The sequence below is a fragment of the Stenella coeruleoalba genome (assembly GCF_951394435.1).
Source record: "Stenella coeruleoalba genome assembly, chromosome: 2".
Lineage (NCBI taxonomy): Eukaryota > Metazoa > Chordata > Mammalia > Artiodactyla > Delphinidae > Stenella > Stenella coeruleoalba.
Window position 1 is genome coordinate 164,255,337 of NC_137147.1, and position 27,461 is coordinate 164,282,797.

General features: G+C 44.6%; 1 protein-coding gene and 1 pseudogene across 4 annotated transcripts in view; both read right to left on the reverse strand.

Annotated features, from left to right (window-relative positions):
* Positions 1-371: 371 nt before the first annotated feature.
* Positions 372-27,461, reverse strand: part of CREM (cAMP responsive element modulator) — a 93,468-nt gene continuing 66,378 nt past the window's right edge. Inside the window, exons 10-12 of one of the 3 annotated variants that reach the window (XR_013825777.1) lie at positions 26,817-26,877; positions 24,753-25,115; positions 1,395-1,467 (exon numbers count right to left, since the gene is read on the reverse strand). Coding sequence is in view for 2 of the 3 variants with exons in the window: in XM_079911195.1 (XP_079767321.1) it covers positions 1,356-1,467 (112 nt within the window). In the remaining variant the exon portion in view is untranslated. Of the gene's footprint in view, positions 1,468-24,752; positions 25,116-26,534; positions 26,878-27,461 lie in introns of those variants that run through there. The other 2 variants (XM_079911195.1, XM_079911166.1) reach the window with 2 other exon arrangements.
* Positions 21,034-23,400, reverse strand: LOC307182692 (heterogeneous nuclear ribonucleoprotein K-like; annotated as a pseudogene). The gene has a single exon. The product of its transcript is annotated as a heterogeneous nuclear ribonucleoprotein K-like (transcript).

Genomic DNA, 27,461 nt, shown 5'->3' on the forward strand with positions numbered 1-27,461 from the left:
AAAGTTTGCTTACGTGTGAAGTCTGATTAGTCCGATTTAGCAAACAAAGCCCATCTACAGTTACATTATTTAATCAAAACAGAATTGGGGACTTCCCTGGCAGTCCAGTGGTGAAGACTCCGAGCTTTCACTGCAGGGGGTGCAGGTTCGATCCCTGATTGTGGAATTAATATCCCACATGTTGCTCATGGCCAAAAGTAAAAAATTTAAAAAATAGAATTGGACTTGAAGCTACATTTATCTGCTATAAACCTAACACTGTACAATTTAGTTTCAGCAAAGAACACCATCTGTCTCACATCAACATTGCCAGTTTGAATTTTTGTTAGTTTTACAGTTTTGTTTGTATCCTATTTGTACATCATGCTTTGACTTAAGACATCCATGTCATGGAAACAGTGGAGTGTCCAGAAGAGGCTGTATCAGGCAGAGCAGACCTGGACAGAAGTCTGGTCTTCCCTCTTCAAATGCAGGGCTCTTAAACTTAATATGCACTGAACCACCCAGAAGTGTTTCACATTCAGCCTCCCAAACTTTTCTCCCAAAGAGAAACATGCATTGATGGTTCCTATAGTCACAGCTTTGTTCTGGCCTTTGCTTTAGACCCCAAGAGGATCTTTCACAAAGCTCCAAGGCAATCTTCTCTATAAGAGATCCCCACCATGAGTTAGGAAGAAAGGGAGCCCACTCTACCTTAGAATTCATTGTTACTATAAATCCTAAACTGCACTTGTTTGCAGAATATTCTAGAATACAGCAGTGCCTTGAGCTATTTCATTTGTAACCAACTAGCAGTAATTTAGGTTTAAAGATACAACTACTAAACAAGGGAACTTCCAGTTAAAAAAAAAAATATGGCCAAGATTCATTCTCTATCAATCTAGTTAATTTTTAAAAAGCTTTAAATAACATAAACAATCTCAGTAGTCTTAGATTTTAGTGATTTCTGAAATATTCACCGCAGGTTCAAACATACATGCAAAAGCCCTTGCTTCATTGCCTGCAAAACCGATAAATATTTTCATTTTAGATAAAAGTCAGTAGTCCAGCACAGGCTTCATGGTTAGTATAGACTCTGTACTACTGAAAAAAAGTCTCAGTGCCAGGTGCCAAAAACCTAGTGTCTCTAAAAAAGACTTTCAAAAACCAAGTTGCCTTAAGTTCAGGCCACTTCCTAAGCTAACATTGCTGAGGAAACCAGGGTATTAACCTGTGATTTTGACTGAATATGTTACACAAGCTACCCTCCAGACCCCACAGCCCACTGCCCATTAAGACGTAAGACATTTATTATAAACAAAAGCTTTTTCTAGGAAGGGGAAGATTTTTAGGCTGGACAATGACAGGACCAAGGCTCACCTGGTAGCGAAAAGCTCCAGGGCAGGAAATTCCAGTCCCAGCTCAACTCCTGACGTGGATGTGACTGAAGGGGGCTTGGGTTCACCATCCAGTTTCCTCACCATGAACCTGGAATGACAACACACCCGACTTCACAAAGGAGCCAGGACGTGGAACGAACAAAGTGACAGCAGCATTTTCCCAATTCAAGATGGGAAAGCATAAAGTAACTATACTCCAATAAAGATTTAAAAAAAAAAATGGGAAAGCATAACTTCATCGTGTGTGATGTCCCCACGCACCTTTCAGTGACCCTCTGCCATTTTAACTATCAGTTACTTATTTATTCTCAGTCTCAGCACCTTCTGTTCAGATCCCTTTGGGTTCCCTAACCTCGGCTTTGGTCTCTGGTGGTGAACCCCGACCCAGCTTTCCGACAGACATTTCTCCTGCCTCCCAGCTCACCTCCATCCCCAGCGCCCTGGCGTGGCTTGCACAGACTCACCACCATGCGTCTGCAGCCCGCCTCTGGACAAGCCTGCCAGCCCGCCAGCTATCAGCGGGATGGTCCACTGGTTCTTGCCCGGGATGAAGGGCACATCTCTCCCTGACCCCCCCCTTCCTCCCGTGTCCAACCCACACGCTGTAATAATGCCCCTTGTGAGTCATAACTAGGTCATGACCCTCCTCAGGCCATATGTCACCTCCTCACTTCTTTCAGATCCCTGGTGCTCTGTATGTAAGACTGTTCAATATACACCACCAAATGGTAATTATTTGTTAGACCTGTCATTTTCCAGTGGTTTGGAGAATGTTTTCCTAGCTCAGTGGATTCCCTCTTTCCTTAATCAATAAACGTTTCATGACCATACAAACACCATTAGCTGAAATTATTATTTTGGTTTAGTATACGTCATTACATCATGATTTAAATTTGAAAAGGCCTCTGTATGATTATTATACACGGAAACAGCGACATCTCACTAATGTGGCATTATAGGAAGGGGTCAAGGCCATAAAAGTGAACTTCCTGGATAAATGAAAATGACCTCCTTAAGGACCAAGCCCTTGGAAAAATTTCACAATTTTTAATGGAACTCTTTGTTTTCGAAATCATTCTAAAATTAAACACTTCAATACTTACATAATTATCAATGGATTTTTTCTTACATAATTACCAATGGTTTAAGGATGCCTGCCTCCTTATACGATGGAAATCGAACATAATTTAACTTTTTCATTATATTCCAGATCACCATTAAGAGTATCCATTATTGAATATTGTAATAATCCAGTGCTAGTTTTGCTTCTTGTAATTCTTGTCACTCAACGTTAGATTGCCAGACGACACCTCATGCTACTGTTTTACCTGCTGGTCCCTTCTAATTCGTTGCTTCTAATCTGCTCCAGACCAGCACACCAGGAAATCAAACTTAGGAGTCAGAAACGTGTTTGGGCACTGCTGGTGGGAATGTAAAGTGGTGCAGCTGCTATAGAAACTAGTATGGTGGTTCCCCCCAGAATAAAAATAGAATTATCATATGATTCAGCAATCCCACTTCTGGGTATATACCCCCCAAAAATTGAAAGCAGGGTCTCAAAGAGACTTTCGTACACTCCTGTTCACAGCAGCATTATTCACAATAGCCAAAAGGTGGAAGCAACCTAAGGGTTCATCAGCATATGAATGGGTAAACAAAATGTGGTGTACACCTACAATGGAATATTATTCAGCTTTAAAAAGGCTGAATTTTCCCTCAGAGTCCCTACATTGTCCTGGACAGAGTGAGTTTTCTTCCCTCTTGGTCATGACCTGTGCGTGTCATGACCCACCCCTCACCCTGGCCCCTCCCTCTCTCTGCTCCCAGGAGGGTCAGAAGAAGAGAGAAGGGTATTTAGTAGTGGGAGATGGAGTAAGAGGAAAAACCAGCTCAAGGGGACGAGCAGGGGAGGGCTAACAGCCCCCCATCCCCTCGTTTGTGCCAGGCAGGACAGCTAGGTCAGTGGTCACGTGCATGTGTATATATTATGACCCCATTTTACAGATGAGGGAAATGAGGCCCATTTTCAAATGCCAAAAATGAGTGAAGTAAGAGAAGCAAAGACACCGTTGTGAGTTCACTATTCTCAGATTATATCCTTCCTAATTTTTTTTACGGGTGGGGAGGGACAGGTGGGGGAAGGTTAAAAAAAAAAGTAAGGAAGGAAATTCTGACACATGCTACACATGAATGAACCTTGAGGACATTGTACCAAGTAAAATAAGCCAGTCACAAAAAGACAAATACCGTATGATTCCACGTATATGAGGCACCTGGGAAGTCAAACTCATAGAGACGGGGCTTGGGTGGGGGTATTGGTTGCCATGGGGTGGGGAGAGGGGCAAATGGGGAGCTGGGTACAGAGTTTCAATTCTGCAAGATGAGTTCCGGAGATGATTACACAACAATGTGAAAGTAATTAACACTACTCAACTGTACACTGAAAAATGGTTAAAATGGTAAATTTTATGTTATATGTATTTTAGCACAGTTAAAAATAAACTTTAAAAAAAGAGTTAGAAACATGCATTAATTCATTCAATAAATATTTCTTTTGTGCCTACTACATATCAGGCCTGTTCTTGATGCCAGGGCTAAGGGGCCTTCCAGCGTTTCCATTCCAGTGTATAGTATATAAGAGCACATGCACCTTTGCGGTCCACCTAACAAAGTGCACAACTGTAGGACACTGGTTTTCATAAAATAAATGATTTACCCAGAATGTCTGCAACCTGACCTATTTGGATGAAGACTGTATTTGAAATTTAAATATATTAATTTGAAAAGAGCATAATGATTTTTTTTTTTTTTTTTGGCCGCACCGCAAGGCATGCAGGATCTTAGTTCCCCAACCAGGGATCAAACCCGTGCCCCCTGCAGTGGAAGCGCGCAGTCCTAACCACTGGACCCCTAGGGAATTCCCATTATGACTAAAACTTTTAATTAATCTCTCGCCAACATCTTTTGGGTGTGTCTGCTTAGTTTTTCTTTCTGTTCTCGATTAAGGAATGGGATGGGAGACACTGAATGTACACACAGACGATGGCCAGGCCATCCATAGCAATAGAGCTCTGCCCCACAACCTGCAGCCACCTGCCCGGGACACCAACCGCTCTTCCACAGTAACCAGCCCAGGAAGCCAGCCTCCTGTAAATCACACTTGCAGGAAGCAAGATTGCTGTCTCTAGCAGCAAACCAGGAAGCTAAATAATAACTTTTGTAACAATTGGCCCCAAACGGCCAGGGCTTGATTAACAACTGACAGCCCTCCCTAAGTTTTGTTCCTGCTTCCAACTTAAAACCAACCAAAGAAAGCCAAATCTGCCCCCCTGACCAATCACTTAGGATGCCCGATTCCAGTTTATCCACCCTCAGCTGCCCCCTGCCACCAGCCAGGCACACCGGAAGCCTTCCCTTTCTGCACCTTATAAGGCATTCCCACTCCTCTGCCCACCTTTGGGTCTCCACCAAAACGCAAGTGATAGCGGCTAGCTCCCTTACTATAGCAAACCCAGAAAAATGGCTTTTGCTTTTCTCATTTCATTGGTCTTCGATTATTTCTGCAGATGTTTACTGTATAAATGCAAAACGCTATTCAACCTTGTGCAGCACTTAATAACTACCAAAACGTAACTGTTACACCCTAGGTTCCTAGCAAGATCACCAAACTCACCCATTACCTCTCACACCGGTTGCCATGGTTGCCACGACATGAACCAGCCATCCAGCATGTGCCATAATCACCACGTGCCTGCCCTCGATCAAATAGTTCTTTCATTATTACAGTGCTGAAATTGTTAACAATGGGTAATCATTTGAAAAATTCTTTTAGAACAATTCTTTGGCCATTTAGACTCTTCTACTGTACTTACTACAGTCACTGAGAAACAGAAAACATCTGTTTGTTCTAATGTTTGTGGACAGGTGGAATGGCCCCGGTAGATAACCCCTAAATAGTAGGGATGTTTATACATCCTACTTAAGAAAGTACATGTGTTCGTACTGCTTGCTGCACGACAGGCTAATACATTGAGACGAGTTGTCGGGGCAAGGAATAACTACTTTATTCAGAAAGCCAGCAGACAGGGAAGATGGTGGAGTGGTGTCCCAAAGAACAGCTTGCCTGAGTTAGAATTCAGGCTTCTTTTATACTAACAGGGGAGGGAGTAAAGTCAAATACTTCCTGGTTCCCATCAGCCTCCTGGGGGGATGTGTTAATTTCTTCCTCCCTGCAGTCATTCACAGGTGGGCCTGGCCAGCATGCTTCCTGGGAGCTAAACAAAGGTACTTGAGCTTAATGCTCATTACCTGGGAGGCAGGGTTCCCAGGGACAGGCCATTATGTATAATTTAAGCTTATAGGCAACACCACTTCAGTGATTAACTTGTAATAGAACACAAAGTTTCTTCCCTATTACACAGGTTAGGAGCTATTTCTGTTTGCTTGGATCTAACTACTGGCTAAACATCAGGCGTTAGAAAGTACTTGATAAAGAGACTTCCCTGGTAGTCCAATGGTTAGGGTCTTTGCCTTCCAATGCAGGGGGTGCAGGTTCAATCCCCAGTCGGGGAGCTAAGATCCCATATGCCTCGTGGCCAGAAAACCAAAACATAAAACAGAAAGCAATATTGTAACAAATTCAGTAAAGACTTTAAAAATGGTCCACATCCAAAAAAACCTTAAAAAAAAAAAGTACTTGATAAACCTGGCTTGACTGTCATGCTGAAGAATCGTAATGGGTATTATTTTTTAAATAGGTGATGTACTTTTCTCCCTGTACCTCCACGTATATGACCTCCCCCTATCCTGTTGGCGGCATCCATTTGTCTCAGGCAGGATTATGTTTCTTATGGAAGGAAGGCAAAGAAAATACGTTATGTTTTTGCAGTCTAGTCTTTGCTTTTGAGAATTGTTAAGATCACAAACTAGCCAAACAGGCTTTCAAAGAGACAGGACTTTCTAAACCCCAAATGCTCCATCTTTGTATTTCCAGGAGCAAATAGGGCTGGCTCGTAGATTATTACAAGGGCATAAATTTTAACTCTGATGATCATTTGAAAAATGTAAAACAGAATTTTACTTTAAACCAGAGTGTAAGTGAGTCCTTGAAACAGGAAAGGAATAGAGAAAAATCCCATCTCTTCCAGGTCTGGGAAGAGGAAGCAGCAGCAAAACGAGTGAGTCCTAGTTGGTCCCCCTCTAGTCAGAGAACTACAGGAGGGTGACATCTTATGTGTGGAGAGAGATCTTGGAGATTTCCTACCCTATTTTTCTGGTATTTTCCTCAAAGACTCACTAAGTCATCTATCAAATTCGATTCTGGTTTACAGTTTTAGGTTCAATGCATTACATCATCAATCTTAGGGGCTTGTTATTTCAGTATTTCCTGTGAGTCTGCACCTACTCCCTGCTGGTCCCCATCTCCATCCATGGCAAATGGGAAAGGTTTAATGCGAATACGCTTGTTGAAAACCATATGTTGTTTGCTACCTTTTTTAAGACATTGAATGTGTTAGTTATGTTATTTCAAGGATGTTTTTTAAAAAACCATATCTTTTAGAAAAGTGATTAATTCTCACGTAGGACTCATTTTGACACTGTGCATTGACTGACTCATCAGCGCAGGAGATAGGCTGTCATTTATCAATTTGGCTCCCTCTAGTGGCCAGTTTGCAAATTTTTGTAGGTTCTCATATTCCTTAAAACCCCTTTTAAACCACAAAGCAGAGTCATTTTTCTTAGGAAGGTTTGGGGGTAAATGATTGAAATTAAGAGAATATATACCTTTTTAGCAAATATGATACTTAGTCATACTTAGTCATTTTTTTGAAGAATTACTAAGGTTTCTATATAGGGTTGACAGATTTAGCGAATAGAAATACAGGGTACTCAATAAAATTTAAATTTCAGATTTAAAAAATATTTTTTTTTAGTATAAGTATGCTCCAAATACATGAATCTGGGAATCTATAGATTTGTATTGTGTTTTACATCTCGTTTAGCAAATGAGGATTCTGAGGATCAAAACTTCCGACTTCAAAGCATTTTTTCCATTTTACTACAGCTTGTCCTTGTTTTTTCATTCGAAATTTTCCTCAAAGTTCCCAAAAGAAATCAGATCAGAGGTGTGATCAGATAACACTTGAGTTTAAGCTCCAAGGGTCCTGAAATATCTTTAACTTGACCAGGTGAAATGATCTCCGTGCAAGGCCCCAGGGAACCCTCGACCTCTCCCGGACCCCTCCCCACTTGGCCCCTGGGGCTCACCTGCCGGTTCCAGTCACTTGTCGAGGACAGGGCTACTAAGTGGGGGCAGGGATTTAACTCAGAGAGGCCCCCAGTTCTCAGCTCTGCAGCGGGAATCACCCAGGTGACACCCACCCCTCACCCCCTCACCACATCCCCCTTTCTAATTAACTGGACGAAGGGGGAGCCCAGCCTTGGTGTTTTAAAAAACTCTGAGGTCTGAGGACTTCCCTGGCGGTCCAGCAGTTAAGACTCGGCGCTTCCAATGCAGGGGACATGCGTTTGCTCCCTGGTCGGGGAACTAAGATCCCACATGCAGCTCTCAGGTCTGGTTTCAAAGCAGAACTTCTCAACCTTGGCTGTGTCTTAGGGTCTTAGGGTCATGGGGTGGAGCGGGGTTCAGCAGGTGGCCAATTAGATCCATAACATTAAACCTTCCCACACAGTTCCAGAACTGAGAAGCACTGCTGTAGGGCAGGGAATGGCAACGTTTTCCGTAAAGAAGCAGATGGCAAATGGCTCAGGCTTTGCAGGGAATGGGTCTCTGTCAGAAGCGCTCAGCAAAAGCAGCCACGGAAGACACATGGACAAGCAGGTTCTGCTGAGTTCCAGGAAACCTTGAATTCCAAATAATTTTCATTCCTTTAATTTTTCTCCATCATTTTAACATGTAAACACCATTCTTAGCTCTTGAGTAGGAATCGCCAACTAAGTCTGTAGGTCAAACCCTGCCCACCACCTGTTTTGTACCAAGTTACTCATCTTTTGTCTCCCCAGCTTCCTCTGGTAGGACTGTGATAGGGAAGAGCCTTCGTATTCTATTACAAGTTAATCACTGAGGGGATGTTGCCTACAAGCTTAAATTATACACAATGGCCCATCTCTGGGAACCCTGCCTCCCAGGTAATGAGCATTAAGCTAAAGTACCTTTGTTTAGCTCCCAGGAAGCATGCTGACCAGGCCCACCTGTGAATGACTGCAGGGAGGAAGAAATTAACACCTCCCCCCAGGAGGCTGATGGGAATCAGGAAGTGTTTGACTTTACGCCCTCCCCTTTCAGTATAAAAGCCTGAATTCTAACTCAGGCAAGATGGTTCTTTGGGACACAAGTCCACCATCTTTTCAGTCTGCTGGCTTTCTGAATAAAGTCGCTATTCCTTGCCCTGACAAATCGTCTCTCAGTTTACTGGCCTGTCGTGCAGCAAGCAATACGAGCTTGGACTTGGTAACAGGACATTTCCTTTCATTCTTCTTGGTAGAGTAATTCATATGCAGATGCTGTGATTTATCAAGTCCAATGTTTTGTCTTTCCACGGTGCAATACAGGGCTTTTATGTAAGTAACTGGCTTATATCCTTTGGGAGTTCTTTTTAAAAACAAATTGGTATTATTACCTTGTATCTATGAATTGGCATAAAATTAGTGTACCATTTTAACAAAATAGTTCTTTTACCAGATAATCCATTAAGAGTTTTCCTCTTAACTGGGCGGTAATCTGGGCACAATAGCTATAAAGAGAAATCCACTTGCCTTTGTGACACCAGGAACTCATCCCCAAGTTCTACTTTGGAGTTACATATGTGCTCATCCCCCACGAAGGAGCAGTAACTGTGGTCGCATTTGAGTCCTGGGCACCTCACTGAGTGTTCTCCCCTGCATGGTGCCCAGAGGAAGGTGTGGCAAGGAAACATGGAGAAATCTGCCTGGGATTTGGGGGGTTTTCTTCTTCTAATACCTGTATATTGACAGGTCACATCTCCTCCTTTCAAGCAGTAATATTTTTTTCCTCTAAAAATAGATTAACTCTTCAGCCCTAAACAAAATTTATGACATTTGAGACAAAAGGTGAATTTGAAACTGCTAAAAATTTAGATTTTTAATTACTTTTACCATGCTTTCCAAGCTTTCAAAAGAAATGGATGAATCATTCTGGCTTATGGGAAATGGTTAAGGTATTAGGTATTGCAGGGTCACAGAATATGCCACCCCACAATAGGGCACTTTGGCATAAGGATTATTTTGAGCTGAAGGCGGTTGAGAAGCAGCAGCTGCTCCCCCATTTGCCTAAAATCAGGACATAAATTTACAAAGGTGTCCCTCTCCACTCTCTGCCAGGAAGGACAGACGTTAATGAGACAACTTTAGACCCTTAGTCTGGAATCAGACAGCACCAGGGGAAGCAACATGACAAGCTTTACTAATTAGCCTGGATCTACTATTGGTTCCCAGATATCTGCCTTCCCACAATTTGCCACCCCTAGAGACTCAAGGTCCTTTTCCTTTGTCTTGTCACTTCCCTAAATTTTTAGTGTTGCTTTGCCAACATGCTCTGTAAGCCCAGTTCTAAGCTCCCTTTGAGTCGTTTGTCTCTGAGTGCCCCCGTGGGTCGGATGCACAAGCTAATGAACCTCTGTGCTTTTCTGTGGTTAATCTGTATCCTGTCTGGTCGGCTCAAAGGAGCCCAGCCAGATGACCCAGGAGGCTAGTAGGAAGGAGAATTTCTACTCCCCTACAGGATCTTGAAATGCTGCTCTCTGCTTCACAAAGGGGAGATTCCTGGGTCAGCACAAGTCCATCCCCACACACGTCCCTGGGCCTGGGATGCGGGTGCTGATGCCTCCAAACAGAAAAGTCAAACCAGTATCTGGACCATGTGTCTGTGCCCATTGGGATGGACCTCTGTCCCCTGCAGGATGGAAGAGGGTCCCATGTGGTCTCCTCAGGAGATAGCACCAATCAGGGGACACGGTGCCTGTCTCTACCATCAGCAGATTAGATATTTTGTTGTACAGGTTACTAGATCAGTCCTGGCCAGTGGGTGTATTAGTTATCTATTGCTGCATAACAAATAACCCCAAAACTTAGTGGCTGAAAGCAACCTTTGTTACAGTTTCTGCACATCAGGAATCTGGCCCCGGCTTACCTGGGTCCTGGAGCTCAGTCTCCCTTGGGCGGAGTCACCTGCCTGGAAAGAGCGGCTTCCAGGCTCACTTGCAGAGGCAGTGCTTTTCTGAGGACTCTACCTGCTGCCCCACCAAGGAGGAGTGTTTTCCGCTTTGGCCGTTGGAGACACAACCATTCCCAACTCCACTGAGCTCCTTTCTGTGGTCCTTTCCTTGGCTGGTCTGACTTGATAGGGGGCCTCTGGGGTCTGGGCTCCTCTGCAGCTCCCTCTTCTCTGGACGCTGCTACCTTGGCATTACCCAACCCTCAGCCATCTCCTCAACACAGGGAGATTGCTGGCTGGCTGTTGGATTCCCCTCCCTGCCTGGGGGCCTTGGACTCCTCCCAGACCTTGGGCTGGGGCAACCACAGGGTCACAGAGAACGTCCCTTCCCTCAGGGAGCCCGGTGCTGAGCTGCTGTGTCAGGCAGGCAGATTGATCTGGTTCCCGCTGCTCCATCCTGGTCAGAAGGCACCTCTCCTGTATCCTCTTTAACATCTGTGCTGCCGGACTTCTGAATTCACCAGTCTCCTGGTTGCAGAATGCTAGCTCCCCGTCTGCAGCTGTAGTTCCTTCATTACTGATGAGGTGAAACAGCGTTTCCTGTGTCAGCGCTGGCCAGACACGTTGCTCTTCTATAAGATACTCATGTCTCCTGTTCCTCTTTCTTTGCATTAACTCTTCTTTGCTAGATAGGAATTATTTCTATATGTTGGATATTGCTCATAATTACATATATTGCAAAAACGAGCACCCCTTTCATGTTTTAGATTTTTCACTTAAAAAGAGAAATTATTTAGTCAAATCCATCTTTTCTCTCATGATCAGTCCATTTGTGTGTTGAAGGCAGCGTTCCCTGCCCCTCTTCTCCCACTCCCAAGTGGGGCAGTCGTCAGCCCCTGGTCACCCAGCACCCCCATGAAGCAAGCCCCCCGCCTCCCTGATTGGAACTCACCCTGCAGCCTGGAGTGCGGAGCCGGTTCTGCTCTCCTAGTGGCTCATCTGTTCGTGCATTGGTGACCTTTATGGATCGTGGATCCTGAGCCCTCCAGGTCTAAATTAGGGAAGCTTTCCTCAAGCTGTGCTTTCCACTGGAGCTCTACCTTACTGCCCTTTTCCACCCAGAGCCCGAGGCCAGCATCCGCCCAGCCCACCACCAGGCCAAGGGCAGGTGCCCCCAGAGCAACACCGCTGCGGCCACCCACCCCCACTCAAGGCAGCCTTACCCCTCAGCGTGCCACCTGCTCCGACCCGGCTTGTGTTGTCAGGAGGCCCTTGCAGAGGGTGGGGTAGAGAGCTCCAGTGCTTAGATGGATGGCAGTGGCGGGGGGGGGGTCTCAGAGCACCTAGTGGAAGTGAAGTCCACACCATTTTTTATAAATGTATACACATAGATGCATATGGGTGTAATTTCTGTAAAACTACTAGATCATATGTTTGAATTGTGCTGTCATTTTTGTTTTCTTGCAAGCATGTCTTGGAAAGCATTCCTTGTTGGTATGTATCATGCTTATATACTTTTAATATTATAATAGTATTTAATACCCTGGGTGCACCATATGTTATTTAACCATTTGGGTACTGTTAAAAGACGTGAGGGCCTGCAGCATGAGGGCCTAGAAGCAATGGACAGGATGCCACCTTAAATACAGAAACAGAACACAAGGAACATTAGTTGGGCTAAGTTCCAGGGTTTGGACACGTGTGTGCATGCGAATGCACACACGCACACACAGAGGCTTTTTTTTTTAGGAGGATCCTTTTCCCAAATAGGGTCAAGCAGCCTGAGATGCACACCTCCCTCTGCTCAGGGGGCCATCCTGGCACCTAGAGGGATTTCCAGATGCACGAAGACCTGGGCACCCATTCTACACCCTTTTCAGAGGACCCCAGAGGTACATAAACAGCATCCAGACAGTTAATCAGGACACCCGCAGACACGTCCTGAAGCTCGCACAGCTGCCCGTCGGTGTTGTGACCGCAGGGTGGGGATTCTTCCTGACCACTGACACCACTTGGGTGGAGAACACTCAGAGCACCTCGGCCGCTGCCCTGCCAGGTGAGTCTGAAGGCCCCTTCTCAGACTGCTACGTAGGGCATAAATAATTCATCGATCCACTCAGATCTTAAAGGCATTTGCCCTGCGTCCAGAGGGGTCCCTGCCAGCTCTCGGCGTCTCCGGTTCACATGGGATTACTGCACTGATGCACACACAATCTCTAGTGTAGAATGCAATGGACAGAATAGACGAAGAGCTTGGTGTGTACTATTAACCACCCCAGTCTTTATCACGAAACCCAGCCCGACCACATACTGCCTCAGACTCTCTCCTGCGACTCCAAATTGTCACTTAACTGGTGACGGTGGTTGCCTCCCGGGTGGCTTGGTGCCAGGGATGGGAGACAGACTTTTCACTGTACACCTCTGTATCCTCTGAATTTTGAACCTCAAGTACGTCTTACCAATATTAAAAGTATTTTTTAACATGTTAATTTTTGAAAAGTAAAAAGAGACAATTCGGATTTTTCAAAAGTTACACCTTCCGGGGAGTTGGTGAGCTGAAAGGCGAGCTTCACGTGCCTCCCCCGTGCACCCCATAACTGCGGGGCTGTGGGCAGAAGCCATGGGAGGGCAGAGAGGGAGAAGGAAGGGTTTTCAGCTCAGGATTATCAGGCTCTGACTGCTTTCTGCACAAAGACCCCAATTCCCACTGTAGATTCACAGAAGGGCTTTATCTCCACATCTGATGGATGGTCCAGGGAAAGAAAAGACCTGGATTAAAAGCAAGAACAAAGGGCAATGAAGTACGTGTAGGTGTAGCCCAAGCCACACTGGCCCAGCTTCTTGGTGCTATTCTCCAAATACATGAATTAAGCAGCAGAGTTAGCAGTTACTCAAATAAGGGACAAAACATCTCCATTAAAATATTCATATAATTTACACAATGAAGATTTTGCCTTAAGTCCCAATAGTTATTCCATTTCTTCTATTTTTTTTTTTAACCCAACAATGTGTTAAGGTACTTTAGAGTCCATTGTGGGGTGAGGGTTGTTGTTGGATTTTTAGTTTAATATTGATAGAAACCAAGCTTCTCAGGACCAGATCAATAGAAGGGACAAATAAGCTTTGCACTGTTTCTCCCCTGGATCCCCACCAGCTTGGAAAGGGCATCAGGCCCTTTGGTTTATTTTATTTATTTATTTTAGTTATTTTAAACTTTTATTTATTTGGTTGTGCCAGGTCTTAGTTGCGGCAGGCAGGCTTCTTAGTTGTGGCATTCGAACTCTTAGTTGTGGCATGCATGTGGGATCTAGTTTCCTGACCAGGGATCAAACCCGGAGCCCCTGGATTGGAAGCACTGATTCTTAATCGCTGTGCCACCAGGGACGTCCCCAGACTCTTTGGTTTAGACAAGCCTTCACGCACACGCAAATCCTTGAGTAGCAAATATGATATGAAGAGAATCATAATGCTTTTTTAAAATACCTCTTTGATCCCCAAATAGACTTAATAACAATGGGTCTTTTAATTTCTGAGTATGCTCTTCATTCCCAAGCATATGATTATGTCAAATGTACTCAACCAAAGATTCAATAGTTCTGATTTTTTTTTCAAAGCAACTGACGAAGGATTAATCTCCAAACTATACAAGCAGCTCATGCAGCTCAATATCAAAAAAACAAACAGCCCAATCCAGAAATGGGCAGAAGACCTAAATAGACATTTCTCTAAAGAAGACATACAGATGGCCAACAAACACATGAAAGGATGCTCAACATCACTAATCATTAGAGAAATGCAAATGAAAAGCACAATGAGGTACCACCTCACGCCAGTCAGAATGGCCATCATCAAAAAATCTAGAAACAATAAACGCTGGAGAGGGTGTGGAGAAAAGGGAATCCTCCTGCACTGTTGGTGGCAATGTAAATTGATACAGCCACTATGGAGAACAGTATGGAGGTTCCTTAACTAAACTAAACTAAAAATAGAACTACCATATGACCCAGCAATCCCACTACTGGGCATATACCCAGAGAAAACCATAATTCAAAAAGACACATGCACCCCAATGTTCATTGCAGCACTATTTACAATAGCCAGGTCATGGAAGCAACCTAAATGTCCATAGACAGATGAATGGATAAAGAAGATGTGGCACATATATACGATGGAATATTACTCCACCATAAAAAGGAATGAAATTGAGTTATTTGTAGTGAGGTGGATGGACCTAGAGTCTGTCATACAGAGTGAAGTAAGTCAGAAAGAGAAAAACAAATACCGTATGCTAACACACATATATGGAATCTAAAAAAGCGGTACTGATGAACCTAGTGACAGGGCAGGAATAAAGATGCAGACATAGAGAACGGACTTGAGGACGGGGCGGGGGGGGGGTGGGGGAAGGGGAAGCTGGGACGAAGTGAGACAGTAGCACTGACATATATACACTACCAAATGTAAAATAGATAGCTAGTGGGAAGCTGCTGCATAGCACAGGGAGATCAGCTCGGTGCTTTGTGACCACCTAGAGGGGTGGGATAGGGCGGGTGAGAGGGAGGCTCAAGGGGGAGGGGATATGGGGATATATGTATATATAGAGCTGATTCACTTTGTTGTACAGCCAACACAACATTTTAAAGCAATTGTACTGCGATAAAAATGGGGGGGAAGAAAACAGGACTTCCCTGGTGGCTTAGTGGTTAAAAATCCGCCTGCAATGCAGGGGACATGGGTTCGAGCCCTGGTCAGGGAAGATCCCACATGCCATGAAGCAACTAAGCCCATGCGCCACAGCTACTGAAGCCCACGTGTCTAGAGCCCGTGCTCCACAACAAGAGCAGCCACCGGGATGAGAAGCCCACGCACCGCAGCGAAGAGCAGCCCCGCTCTCTGCAACTAGAGAAATCCCACGCGCAGCAACGAAGACCTAACACAGGTTAAAAAAAAAAAATAGAATTCTCTCTGGGACCTCCCTGACCGTCCAGTGGTTAGGACTCTGCCCTGCACTTTCACTGCTGGGGGCGAGGGTTCAATCCCTGGTTGGGGAACTAAGATATCGCAAGCTGCGCGGTGCAGCCAAAAAAAAAAAAAAAAAAAAAAGAATTCTAGTTTTTATGAAATTCTCAAATTACAAATGATACTTTACCATTCTTTATATCACAGGAAGCAAAATAAAACCAAACTAGTTAACTGTAAATGGGCATGCACCATCTTAGTGGAGTGGTGGAAGTGTTCTAAATCTAGATTGTGGTGATGATTGCACAACTAGGTAAATTTGCTAAAAATCATTGAATTGTACACTTAAGAAGAACTGTGGTATGTGAATTACATCTCAGTAAAGTTACTCACAGAGCCCAAATTAGTTGCAGTGCATCATATGACCACAGAATGTCAGCAAAGATTTTTCCATAAACCTATCTCCAAGGGGGACATCATCAACCACGGCTGTGGCTGCTGCCCTTCACCACAGAAATTCCTCTGTCCTGGGTCTCAGGGGCTTGAAGTTACCAAACACCAGAGTCAGGTATTAGGAATAAGGAAATATTTTCAAATATTGGCTTATGCAAATCTACAGTGATCGGAGCTATCAAATCGTTTAATCCATGATATATACAATTAAGTAAAACTCACACCACAATAATCTTCAATAAGCAAACTAGAAATTCAGTCCTACTGGAAATATTAAAGTCCTTTAAAACTAGTTTTGGACTAATTATACGTTCTAGTAAACATTATACAAACTTTAAAAAAATCTTTTTTTCTTTTTTTCATTGTTTTGTTTTATTTATTTAAGTTGAGCCATGTATCCTTTTTTTTTTTTGCCCGTGCCGCATGGCATACAGGATCTTAGCTCCCTGACCAGGGATTGAACCTGTGCCCCCTGCAGTAGAAACCTGGAGTCTTAACCATTGGACCGCCAGGGAAGTCACTAAACTTTGATTTTTATGGCTATTATATTTTACATTAAAAATGTAAATTTAAAAAGTACAATTTAAAAATTTCCATCGAACTCCTTTTCAGTTAAAGAAAGTAATCAATAAAACCTTTCAAATAACTAATTAACATGGAGAAATCTTCTAAAAGGAGTACAGTCTCTCTCTCTCTCATTACTAATTTATATCTTTCAAGAACTTAAAAACAGTAAATCGGATTATGGGAAGGTAAACCTCCTAAAACACTGAAAACCACAGCCACTTCTAGGCTGCCAATACTTCCTCTTAGTGCAGCTATGTTAAGATGAAGAAGGGAGGAGACTTGTGAGCTGGAAAATTTTCAGTCAGTCACATTTTGAGCATGTTTATAAGTAAGTGTAAGTGAAGTAACATTCGTCTAAATAAAGTCTTAATGTGTCAAAATCTTAACCTAGGTGAACCAGATCAAAGTAGATGCCTCTGCCTTCATTACGGCCCTTTCGCTCGTGAACTCCGGTTACAGGCAATCTGAACGATGCTTTCTTGGGTTAATGACTTCAGTACCAAGAATGTAGAAACTGTGCTCACAGGGATAAGAAACTATAGGGTCTGATGAAATATTACTTGTATTTACTCTTCTCAGAAATTTGAGGGTCAGCCGTTTTCTTCACAGTATCACTAAATGCCAAGGTCAAAGCAGAGGAACAGAGGTTGGGCTGGTTAAGTGACCCAGGGAGTTAGTGGAAGAGCTGTATCAGCCATGAGTCCTCCATTACAACAGACAGCCATTATTCATTCTACACGCTGTATCATCCGTAACATTGCTTTTGGTTTTGTTGCTGTAGTTCTTTTAGTCAGGATGAATTTTTTTTTCTTTTTATTTATTTTTATTTTTGGCCGCTCCACAAGGCCTGTGGGATGTTATTTCCCCGACCAGGGGTGGAGCGCGGGCCCTCAGCAGTGACAGCATGGAGTCCTAACCACTGGGTGGCCAGGGAATTCCCCCCAGGATGAATTGTTAAAAGTAACCACTGCCTGACTTGAAAGCTTTGAAATCAAAGTCATGAGACAGTGAGGTCTGGGATACTAAATGCTCTGACGGCACGGGTTCAATCCCTGGTCGGGGAACTAAGATCCTGCATGCCATGCGGACGGGGAAAAAAAAAAAAAAGATACATGGCCCAATTAAAATAAATAAATAAAACAAAACAAAAAAATGAAAAAAAGAAAAAAAAATTTTTTAAAGTTTGTATAATATTTACTAGAACGTATAATTAGTCCAAAACTAGTTTTAAAGGACTTTAATATTTCCAATAGGACTGAATTTCTAGTTTGCTTATTGAAGATTATTGTGGTGTGAGTTTTACTTAATTGTATATATCATGGATTAAACGATTTGATAGCTCCGATCATTGTAGATTTGCATAAGCCAATATTTGAAAATATTTCCTTATTCCTAATACCTGACTCTGGTGTTTGGTAACTTCAAGCCCCTGAGACCCAGGACAGAGGAATTTCTGTGGTGAAGGGCAGCAGCCACAGCCGTGGTTGATGATGTCCCCCTTGGAGATAGGTTTATGGAAAAATCTTTGCTGACATTCTGTGGTCATATGATGCACTGCAACTAATTTGGGCTCTGTGAGTAACTTTACTGAGATGTAATTCACATACCACAGTTCTTCTTAAGTGTACAATTCAATGATTTTTAGCAAATTTACCTGGTTGTGCAATCATCACCACAATCTAGATTTAGAACACTTCCACCACTCCACTAAGATGGTTCATGCCCATTTACAGTTAACTGATTTGGTTTTATTTTGCTTCCTGTGATGTAAAGAATGGTAAAGTATCATTTGTAATTTGAGAATTTCATAAAAACTAGGAGAGAATTCTTTTTTTTTTTTGGCTGCACCGTGCGGCTTGTGGTATCCTATTTCCCCAACCAGGGATTGAACCCTCGCCCTCGGCAGTGAAAGCGCAGTGCAGAAAGTATTCGAGTGATGAGTTACAGTGAAAATGCCTTCTGTCTGGGGCTTCCCTGGTGGTGCAGTGGTTAAGAAGCCGCCTGCCAATGCAGGAGACACGGGTTCGAGCCCTGGTCCGGGAAGATCCCACATGCCGCAGAGCAACTAAGCCCGTGCACCACAACTATTGAGCCTGCGCTCTAGAGCCCGTGAGCCACAACTACTGAGCCTGCGCACCACAACTACTGAAGCCCGCATGCCTAGAGCCCGCGCACCGCAACAAGAGTAGCCCCCATTTGCCGCAACTAGAAAAAGCTGTGCACAGCAACAAAGACCCAACGCAGCCAAAAATAAAAAAATAAATATTAAAAAAAAAAAGCCTTCTGTCTAAAACGCTGCACATAAGTCCTCCTGTGCTCTGGTGGCTGAGGCCTGCCCGGGTGGGTGGGAGGTGACCCGGCCGCTCTGCAGAGTCCACACTGCAGCCCAGGCTTCCTCGCCCTTCATCACCATGCTGGGTGCTCTGGGAACCCACACTGGTCTGCGGACTGCCCCCCTTGTCCCCCCACCAAACTGCTGCAATCCTATGAGTATTTCTGGAGCAAGAGCACCAGCGTTTAATGAAGTAAGCCATGTTTCTTGACTGCAAAAATGAACGAGTTAGGCAGGTTATGTACCCTTGATAAAGTAGATTTGCGTTCTGCCCTTCAAGGTCTAAACTCCAGCGAAGTCCAGCTGGGAAATACCAATTCAGGCATCTCAATAAAAGGATAAAAGAAAGCTTGTAAATAATACAGAGCTATACATGCCTGCAAAAAAATCACACTGTCTAAAAGCTGCAACCTCCGTGGAAAATCAAATGTGTTTTAACACTGGCTGGTTAAGTGACGAAAAGGATAGTAAAATGTGCATTCTTAAACAAACAATGAAATGGATTAATGTTCTAAAATTTGTGATTTCTAACATTCTCTTATTACTCATAATTTCATATATCAGAGTCCCTGAATTGAAACCGTTCAAAGGCAGACAACTTCAATATCATTAATTCGTGTCACTAATCTAACCTCTAAGAGATCCCAAATATCATCAGTGCCTCCATCTCCAGTCACATTTTCTTCATCTTTCAAGTTAAGATAACAAGACAAATGCTGACCTCAGCATCTAACAGGATATAGTATTTGTTTGTTTGTTTGTTTTTAATTTTTATTGGAGTATAGTGATTTACAATGTTGTGTTAATTTGTGCTGTACAGCAAAGTGATTCAGTTTTATATATATACTTTTCAGATTCTCTTCTACTATAGGTTATTATAAGATATTGAATATAGTTCCCTGTGCTATACAGTAGGTCCTTGTTGATTATTTTATTTTTTTTACTTTTTATTTTTTTAAATAAATTTATTTATTATTTTTGGCTGTGTTAGGTCTTCCTTGCTGTGCGCGGGCTTTCTCTAGTTGCGGCGAGCGGGGGCTACTCTTCGTTGCAGTGCACGGGCTTCTCATTGTGGTGGCTTCTCTTGTTGCAGAGCACAGGCTCTAGGCATGTGGGCTTCAGTAGTTGTGCCATGCGGGCTCAGTAGTTGTGGCTCATGGGCTCTAGAGTGCAGGCTCAGTAGTTGTGGTGCACGAGCTTAGTTGCTCCGCAGCATGTGGGACCTTCCTGGACCAGGGCTTGAACCCATGTCAGGCGGATTCTTAACCATTGTACCGCCAGGGAAGCCCTCTATTTTATATATGGTAGTGTGTATATGTCAATCCCAATCTCCCAGTTTATCCCTCCTCCCCTTTCCCCCCGGTAACCATAAGTTTGTTTTCTACATCTGTGACTCTATTTCTGTTTTGTAAATAAGTTCATTTGTACCATTTTTTTTAGATTCCACATATAAGCGATATCATATGATATTTAGTATTTTAACTACTGAAACATCACTGCTCTCCCTCAGTGAATGAAACACTTATTTTCCCAGTATTGTCAGTAACTTCAGTGACGTGATCATGCTCAGCTGATCCTCACGAGGCCGACAGTCTGATAACAGGTTAAGATGAGAACTATTGATAAAATGCCATCCACCGCCAGGGCTGAGTGACACCCATAGGTAGGACGGTGAGCAGAATTCTTTGACCTTGGTCTCATTTTCCATTATATTTTAACCACCTAAAGTAACTAATTATAAGCAAAATTGGCAATTTACCGATACGTGATTGATTCATCTTAGTCATTTATTTGCTAAAAATATACGACTTAGAACTAATTTATAAGGTTCCTATACCAAATAGCTCGTTGTATTTGCAAGTAACTGTGTACCTGTATACTCCTGGGGAAAACCTATAGTCATAGGGTTCCAAATCTTGTCAAATTATTGCCCCTCCCCCATAACAGTTTACCCAAGACCTCCCAGAGTTACTATGCACATAATTTACTAAACTAGATCAGAGAAAACTCCTTTTACCCCCCTACCTTCCTCGGGCTTTGGACTTGGAGAGTCCATGGCAGAAAATATCACCCATGAGGTTTTGTTTTTGTTTTTACGTTCACTAAATTTACTTTAAAAATCATAAAACGGGGGCTTCCCTGGTGGCGCAGTGGTTGAGAGTCCGCCTGCCGATGCAGGGGACACGGGTTCGTGCCCCGGTCCGGAAAGTTCCCACATGCCGCGGAGCAGCTGGGCCCGTGAGCCATGGCCGCTGAGCCTGCGCGTCCGGAGCCTGTGCTCCGCAACGGGAGAGGCCACAACAGTGAGAGGCCCGCGTACTGCACAGAAAAAAAAAAAAAAAATCATAAAACGTTTCTTACAAAAGAGCATTACATTCTGCACACTGCTCTGAATAGATGCCAGGGACATACGGACTATTGTTACTTTTCCTCCCTATCCCACCCCCCCAAATGTTACAGTGTCCACAAAGCAAAGCGTTCACAATAATTACATGGGGGGATTTTTTTTTTAAACCACCAACAATGAACAAAAATTAAAATTCACTCACTCCTCTGCTGTTTCAAAATTTCAATGTTTTTGCACACCCGCCCCCAACCCCCAATGCTGTTCGTAAGGAACTAAAACATTACATCTGGTGAACAGCAAAGATTTCACTACACCTCAAATGCAGAACACCTATGAAGCAGAGGAATGTTGGCTTTTTAAACAGAAGCTGATAAAAAAAAAAAATGTAGGACTCCTTCAGTTCTTCACTAGTCTTAGAAAAACTTTCCAGAATACTGCTTCACACTATAAAAAAGAAAATATATCTTGCATTAGAATGCTTCAACATCTGCATACTGTTTCACACTGTTCTGCTCAGCAAATACTGTGCATTCTGTATCTAGTCCCGTGTTCTTTCCTGTAATGGTAACAATCCGATCTTCGGACCCTTCTAAAGGCTCATCAGTTTTGATCGAAGCTCCCAACTCATGACAGATCTGTTTAATCCACTGACCACCTTTGCCAATAATAGATCCAGCCAGGTCTTTGGGAATAGTTACTTGTGTAGCAATAATAGGTCCACCAAGATCACCATATGAGCCACGACCCCCTGCATAGGGATAATCATATCCAGAGCCACCCTGTGGTTTATAAGCCATCTGCCGCTCTGATGGGCTCCAGGTATCTACTTCAGAGTCGCCGGTTTCATCAGCACTGAAACCAACCATGCCATCATAACGGTCTCCACGTCTCCCTCTTCTGTCATAGGCCATTAGCTCTCCTCCTCTAGGTGGTGGTGGTGGAGGAAGAAGAAGATTCTGAGCTCTGCCACCACCCCGGCCCCCTCGTCCAGGAGGAGGTGGAGGAGGTCCTTGGCGAGGGCTCTTATCATCACAATCTCTTCTGGATGGAGGCATGGGACGCCCACCCCGACCAGGAGGCCTTCTGTCAAAACCGCCTCTACCCGGCATGGGAAATCCCATGGGACGTTCACGGCCGTCATCAAACATCATTGTAAAACCACCATAATCATAGGTTTCATCGTAAAAATTGGGATCCTAAGGCTGAGCACGTCCTTCGATGGGAGACTCGGATATAAAATCAAGGATGATCTTTATGCACTCTACAACCTTATCAGGCTTTCCTCCAATAAGAACAACTCTGTCAGTGGATTGAGGACAACGTTCCTGGAAAAGCTTGATTGTTGTCTGAGTGTTCCTCGAAGTTCTTTGATTTTAGCGCCTTAGAGCCCCATAATTCCTCCAGCCAGACTCTGATGAATCAACAGTCTCAATTCGCAGTCAAAGTCACTTCCTTTATAGTGTTGGTAATTCAAGCATTCCACAGCATCAGATTCGAGCGGGAGCTGGCTGGTTGCAGTGGGTGATGGCAACCGCAGGCCCTCTTCCAAGGTAGGGATGATTTTCTTCAGAATTTCTCCAATTGTTTCAGTATCAGAACTGATACTCAATATGCACTCGGGGCCACTGCTGTCTGGGACTGAAACACTGGCATTGTAGTCTGTATGGACAGCCTTAATATTCTTGCCTCCTTTTCCAATCACTGCCCCAGCATTCTTGCTCTGAAGCAGAATGCCTAATTCAACCATCTCATCAGTGTTTCTAGATCTTTCAAAAGTTTGTTCCTCTTCCATATCTTCAGCAGGGCACTACCAAATTCGCCATTGATTTCGGTGTTGGGAAAGGTTTCCTCTGGCTGTTCTGTTTCCATTTTCTTACATTAAAGGGACACACCAATCAGTTGTTAAATATATCTATCCTTGCAGGGCAGAACTGAAGTGTTCCGGGCGGGACCAACTGACACCCTAGTGCTGCAGTAGCGGGGCAAGGCTACCGTCCCCATGCTGCCGCGCTGCCTCGGCGGGTCACAGCTAGACAGAGAACGAGCCCACCCACGAGTTTTTGGAGTCTTCATAGACTAAAAATATTTCAAAGAAAAGGAATTACAGAAACAGCACATACGCTATGTAGGGCTGTGGCATTAAACCATCTTGTGTGCTCAATAAATGCAGGCTAGGAACAGCCACTCAAGGGCAACCATGGCTTAGAGGGAGATGGGGTAAGGCCTGACCCAGACCACGTGGTCAGTGTTCTCCAAAATGAGTGTCTGCAGAAACAGGCATGGTACTGGCCAGAGATAGGAACGTCCAGAGCTGCTGAACCAAATCTCAACACAGGGAATGATAAACACAAATAGACACATGGGCACACTCATGTTGTCCTCTATCTAAAAAGCCCACTTTCAGGGAACTCCCTGGCAGTCCAGTGGTTAGGACTCCACGCTTCCACTGATGGGGTTCCATGTTCAATACCTGGTCAGGGAACTGCATGGCCCAAAAATTATAAAATAAATAAAAATCATATTTTCATTAAGAGCCTCCTTATCTGGGCTACTTACTTCCTCAAAAGTGTACCAATAGTTACTGTGTTTTGAAAGGGAAGAATTTGGGAATTCCCCAGTGGTTAGGACTCAGTGCTTTCACTGCCTTGGGCCCCAGTTTGATCCATGGTTGGGGAACTAAGATCCCACCAGCCGAGCGGCACAGCCACAAATAAATGAATGAATGAATAAATAAAAGGTAAGAATTTAAAAATTTATTCCCAAGTCAAGCCCGACACTAGTCTGCCATGTCAGTGCTTCCCAGAGCTCACCAGACAGTAAAAACAGGACCCATCACGAGCCTCATTAAGAGCCAGCTGTTCTAGAGACATTGTGCCGTGTGTCAGCAATCGATGGGTCCAGCAGGGTCCTGCATCCTCCCATTGGGTCCAGCGTCCTCCCGTTGTTTCAGGGACAACAAGAGCTAATGTTTTCTAGAAAGCTATGCTTTCACCAAAAGCTGGTCGAAAACCCAGTTTATAGAAAAAGAGAGGCATCATGGGGATATAAAGATGACTACACTAGTTAAGAGTTCTGAGTCTCTCCATTCCCAATAACTATAAACATTTAAGTAAATCAACCTAAAATCTGGTTTCCTTGCCTATAAAATTAAAGGAGTAAGTTATACCTTTATGACCTCTTTTAGCTTGAGGATTCGATTTCAATGTGTACATCTGTAGCTTTGATTGATATCCCAACAGCTAGTCCTTAAAACTGCAGGATCATTTTCTCCTGATCGGCGTCATGGATTTTAAACAGCAGAGAGAAAGGATGCCTGCTTTTGTCTGTTAGAACAGGAAACGTTCGGGTGCTCTTAAGTCCACCCGCTTGGACCACAGAACTGTCTCCACCAACCACCTACCTGGCCAGCACACACCCCCTCCGGCCACCTTCCTGCTTTGGGTCCCAGCTCCCTCGCTCCCTGCCGGCTTTGCTCTTGGCCCTGAGCCCTAACAGCTTTGTGACCTTGGGCAAGTTACTTACCTTCTCCAAGCCTGCTTCCTCATCTGCAAGATGGGGATGATGATAAAAGCACCAACACTGACGAGAATTAGGTGTGATAAGCCCCGTAGGGTGCACGGTTTGGTGCCCGGCACAGGGAAAGCATTCAGTGAACGGCAGCGATTACTTCTGATGATGACAACTGCGTGGTTAGAGCATCCACAGGACTCAGGACGTAACGGAAGAGTCTAGGAAGTGCCAGCAAAGGGCCAGTGTTGCCAGGGCCCCTGGTCCCCTCCTCCTGGACCCCTTGTCACTTGTAGACTTGAAGGAATGAACACGCTGACTCCCTGTGCCTCTTCCCAGAAACTCCTCATCCCACAGCCCTGAAGATGGGACAGGAATCTAAGGAAACAGGTGAATCTCTTTCACAAAAAGGAAACTGGTGACAGTGGTTGCCTCCCGGGTGGCTTGGAGCCAGGGATGGGAGACAGACTTTTTAGTTTGAATTTTGAACCTCAAGTACATCTTACCAATATTAAAAATTAAACTATTTTTTAACATGTTGATTTTTGAAAACTAAAGAGAGACAATTTGTATTTTTATTTATTTATGGCCGCTCCCCGCAGCACGTGGGATCTTAGTTCCCTAACCAGGGAGGGAACCCATGCCCCCCGCAATGGAAGCGCAGAGCCCTAACCACTGGACCGCTAGGCAAGTCCACAATTTGTATTTTTAAAAGGTTACACCTTCCCTCCGGGGAGCTGGTGAGCTGAAAGGCGAGCTTCACGTGCCTCCCCCGTGCACCCCATAACTGCAGGGCTGTGGGCAGAAGTGGTCTAATCCCCTGACCCAGGATCAGTAATTTCTATCTCCAGAAGTCCAGATGCGGAAACTCTTAGGATTAAAAAAAAGCCACAGATGCAGTGACAGCTCTGGACTCTGCGCAACACTGTTGCACAAGATGAGCCATGTTCACACGGCTTCCAACATACGGCTCGCTCTGGCCACCAGGAGGCTGTAGGCAGCATCTGCTAAGGCTGGGTGGAGACCTAGCGAATCATGCTAATCTAGCAGCAAAAAGTCTGCTTCCAGGGACAAATCAGATGAGCCGGAATCTGGAGGAGTCCCGTGCGGCTCCGACAGCCTGGCTCCAGCCCCGAGTCACACAGCTTTTCCCAGCTCCCCACCAGCCGCGGCCTCAAACATCATCCGTATGGCAGACACCGCCAGCTGCCCACACCCTGGTCTTGCAGAACCCAGTTCTATTCTGCACCGATTGGCCATATGCTTCGCAGAAGCCTGGAACCCTCCCCACCCCAGGGGTTGAATCCTCACTAGTAATCCAGAGCTTTTAATTCCACTCTCCTTGCCAGCGAGCAGTTACAGAAGGAGTATGATGGGCGTCTACTGCTGAAGGTCTTCTGTGCAGGTTTCCCTTTGCTCTTAAGACAGGACAAACGGAAGAGGAGCTGCCAGCTGCCCCCCTGGTGCCTGCACCCGGGCAGCAATATCCGGATCGGGGGACCAGCTACACAGGGAGCCAACGGTCGTGAGGCCGGGTTGAGACACTGAATCTCCCACCTCTGCGCCTGGGGTTTTGTGAGGTGATAACATTTCCTCACTGTTTAAGCCACCGTGGAGAAGGGGGGACATCAGCTATGTAGGGCCCCAAGTAGTCAGATGCAATCTCCTTCCCCTGAGACGACAGAGTGGGGTACACATATGCACGCACGCTCTCTGTTACACCAAACCAACCCCTGGTGAGACCTAACTTCACCTCCCCCATCTCCTTGACTCCAGCTCCTTTTGGGGCGTGCCTGCTCTGTACCCCATCTGGATGCACCACTCTGCCCCCACCCCCCAGCAGTACCACTCACTTCCAAGTCTGCCTCCTGCAGGAAGAGTTCATCTGACCTTGCCTACAGCTTCCTCCAGTTCTAACACAGAGCGTCTCCTGCCTCGACATCCCTGGGTTGCCCTCTCGGTGTCCACATTCTGAACACACGTCATTTACAGTAACTGACTGACTGATAAACTGAATGAAAGGATGAGTGAACTGTGTGAACGATGAATGTGTGAGTACAAAGCACCATTTTCCTTCACCTGAAACCTGGGGTTTTCCTTTCCTCTTTTCTTTCTTGTCTTCTTTCCTCATCTTACTTCTCTGTAGAACAAAAGACAAAAATTGAGATATAAGATATTCAGAGCTCAGACTCTGTAGGATGAATAAGTATTTCTAGAGAAAGCCCCAAACGGCATGCCCGCCCGACCTCCTGGGAGTTGCAGATAAGGGAAGGGGATGACGGTGTGGGGATAGCACTTAGACTCTGCACGACGGCCTCCTGCTCTCTACCCCACAACACACAGCTCCACACAATGACCAGCTCCACTACTGAAACTAGGGGAGGGGCAGCCTTAACAGGTCAGGAGTCACAGCAGAAAATGCAGCAAGTCTAGCCCACAGGAGGCCTTCAACATATGTCCCACCGGAGAATGAGGTGACAGAGCATCTTGTGGTTAGGGCTTTGGGCTTATACCTTGAAGTTTTTTATTATAAAAGCAGGATGAAATGTGGATACCAGTAATCACCCCATGTAATGAATTTCATCTGAATGTGCAGACTAAAAAATGTTTGACCTAAAAGTAGCTGTTTTGAAGTGGAAAATAAAATTTTGGGTTGTTTTAGTTTTTACTTTAAAACTCCTATGGTTGGGACTTCCCTGGTGGCGCAGTAGTTAAGAATCTGCC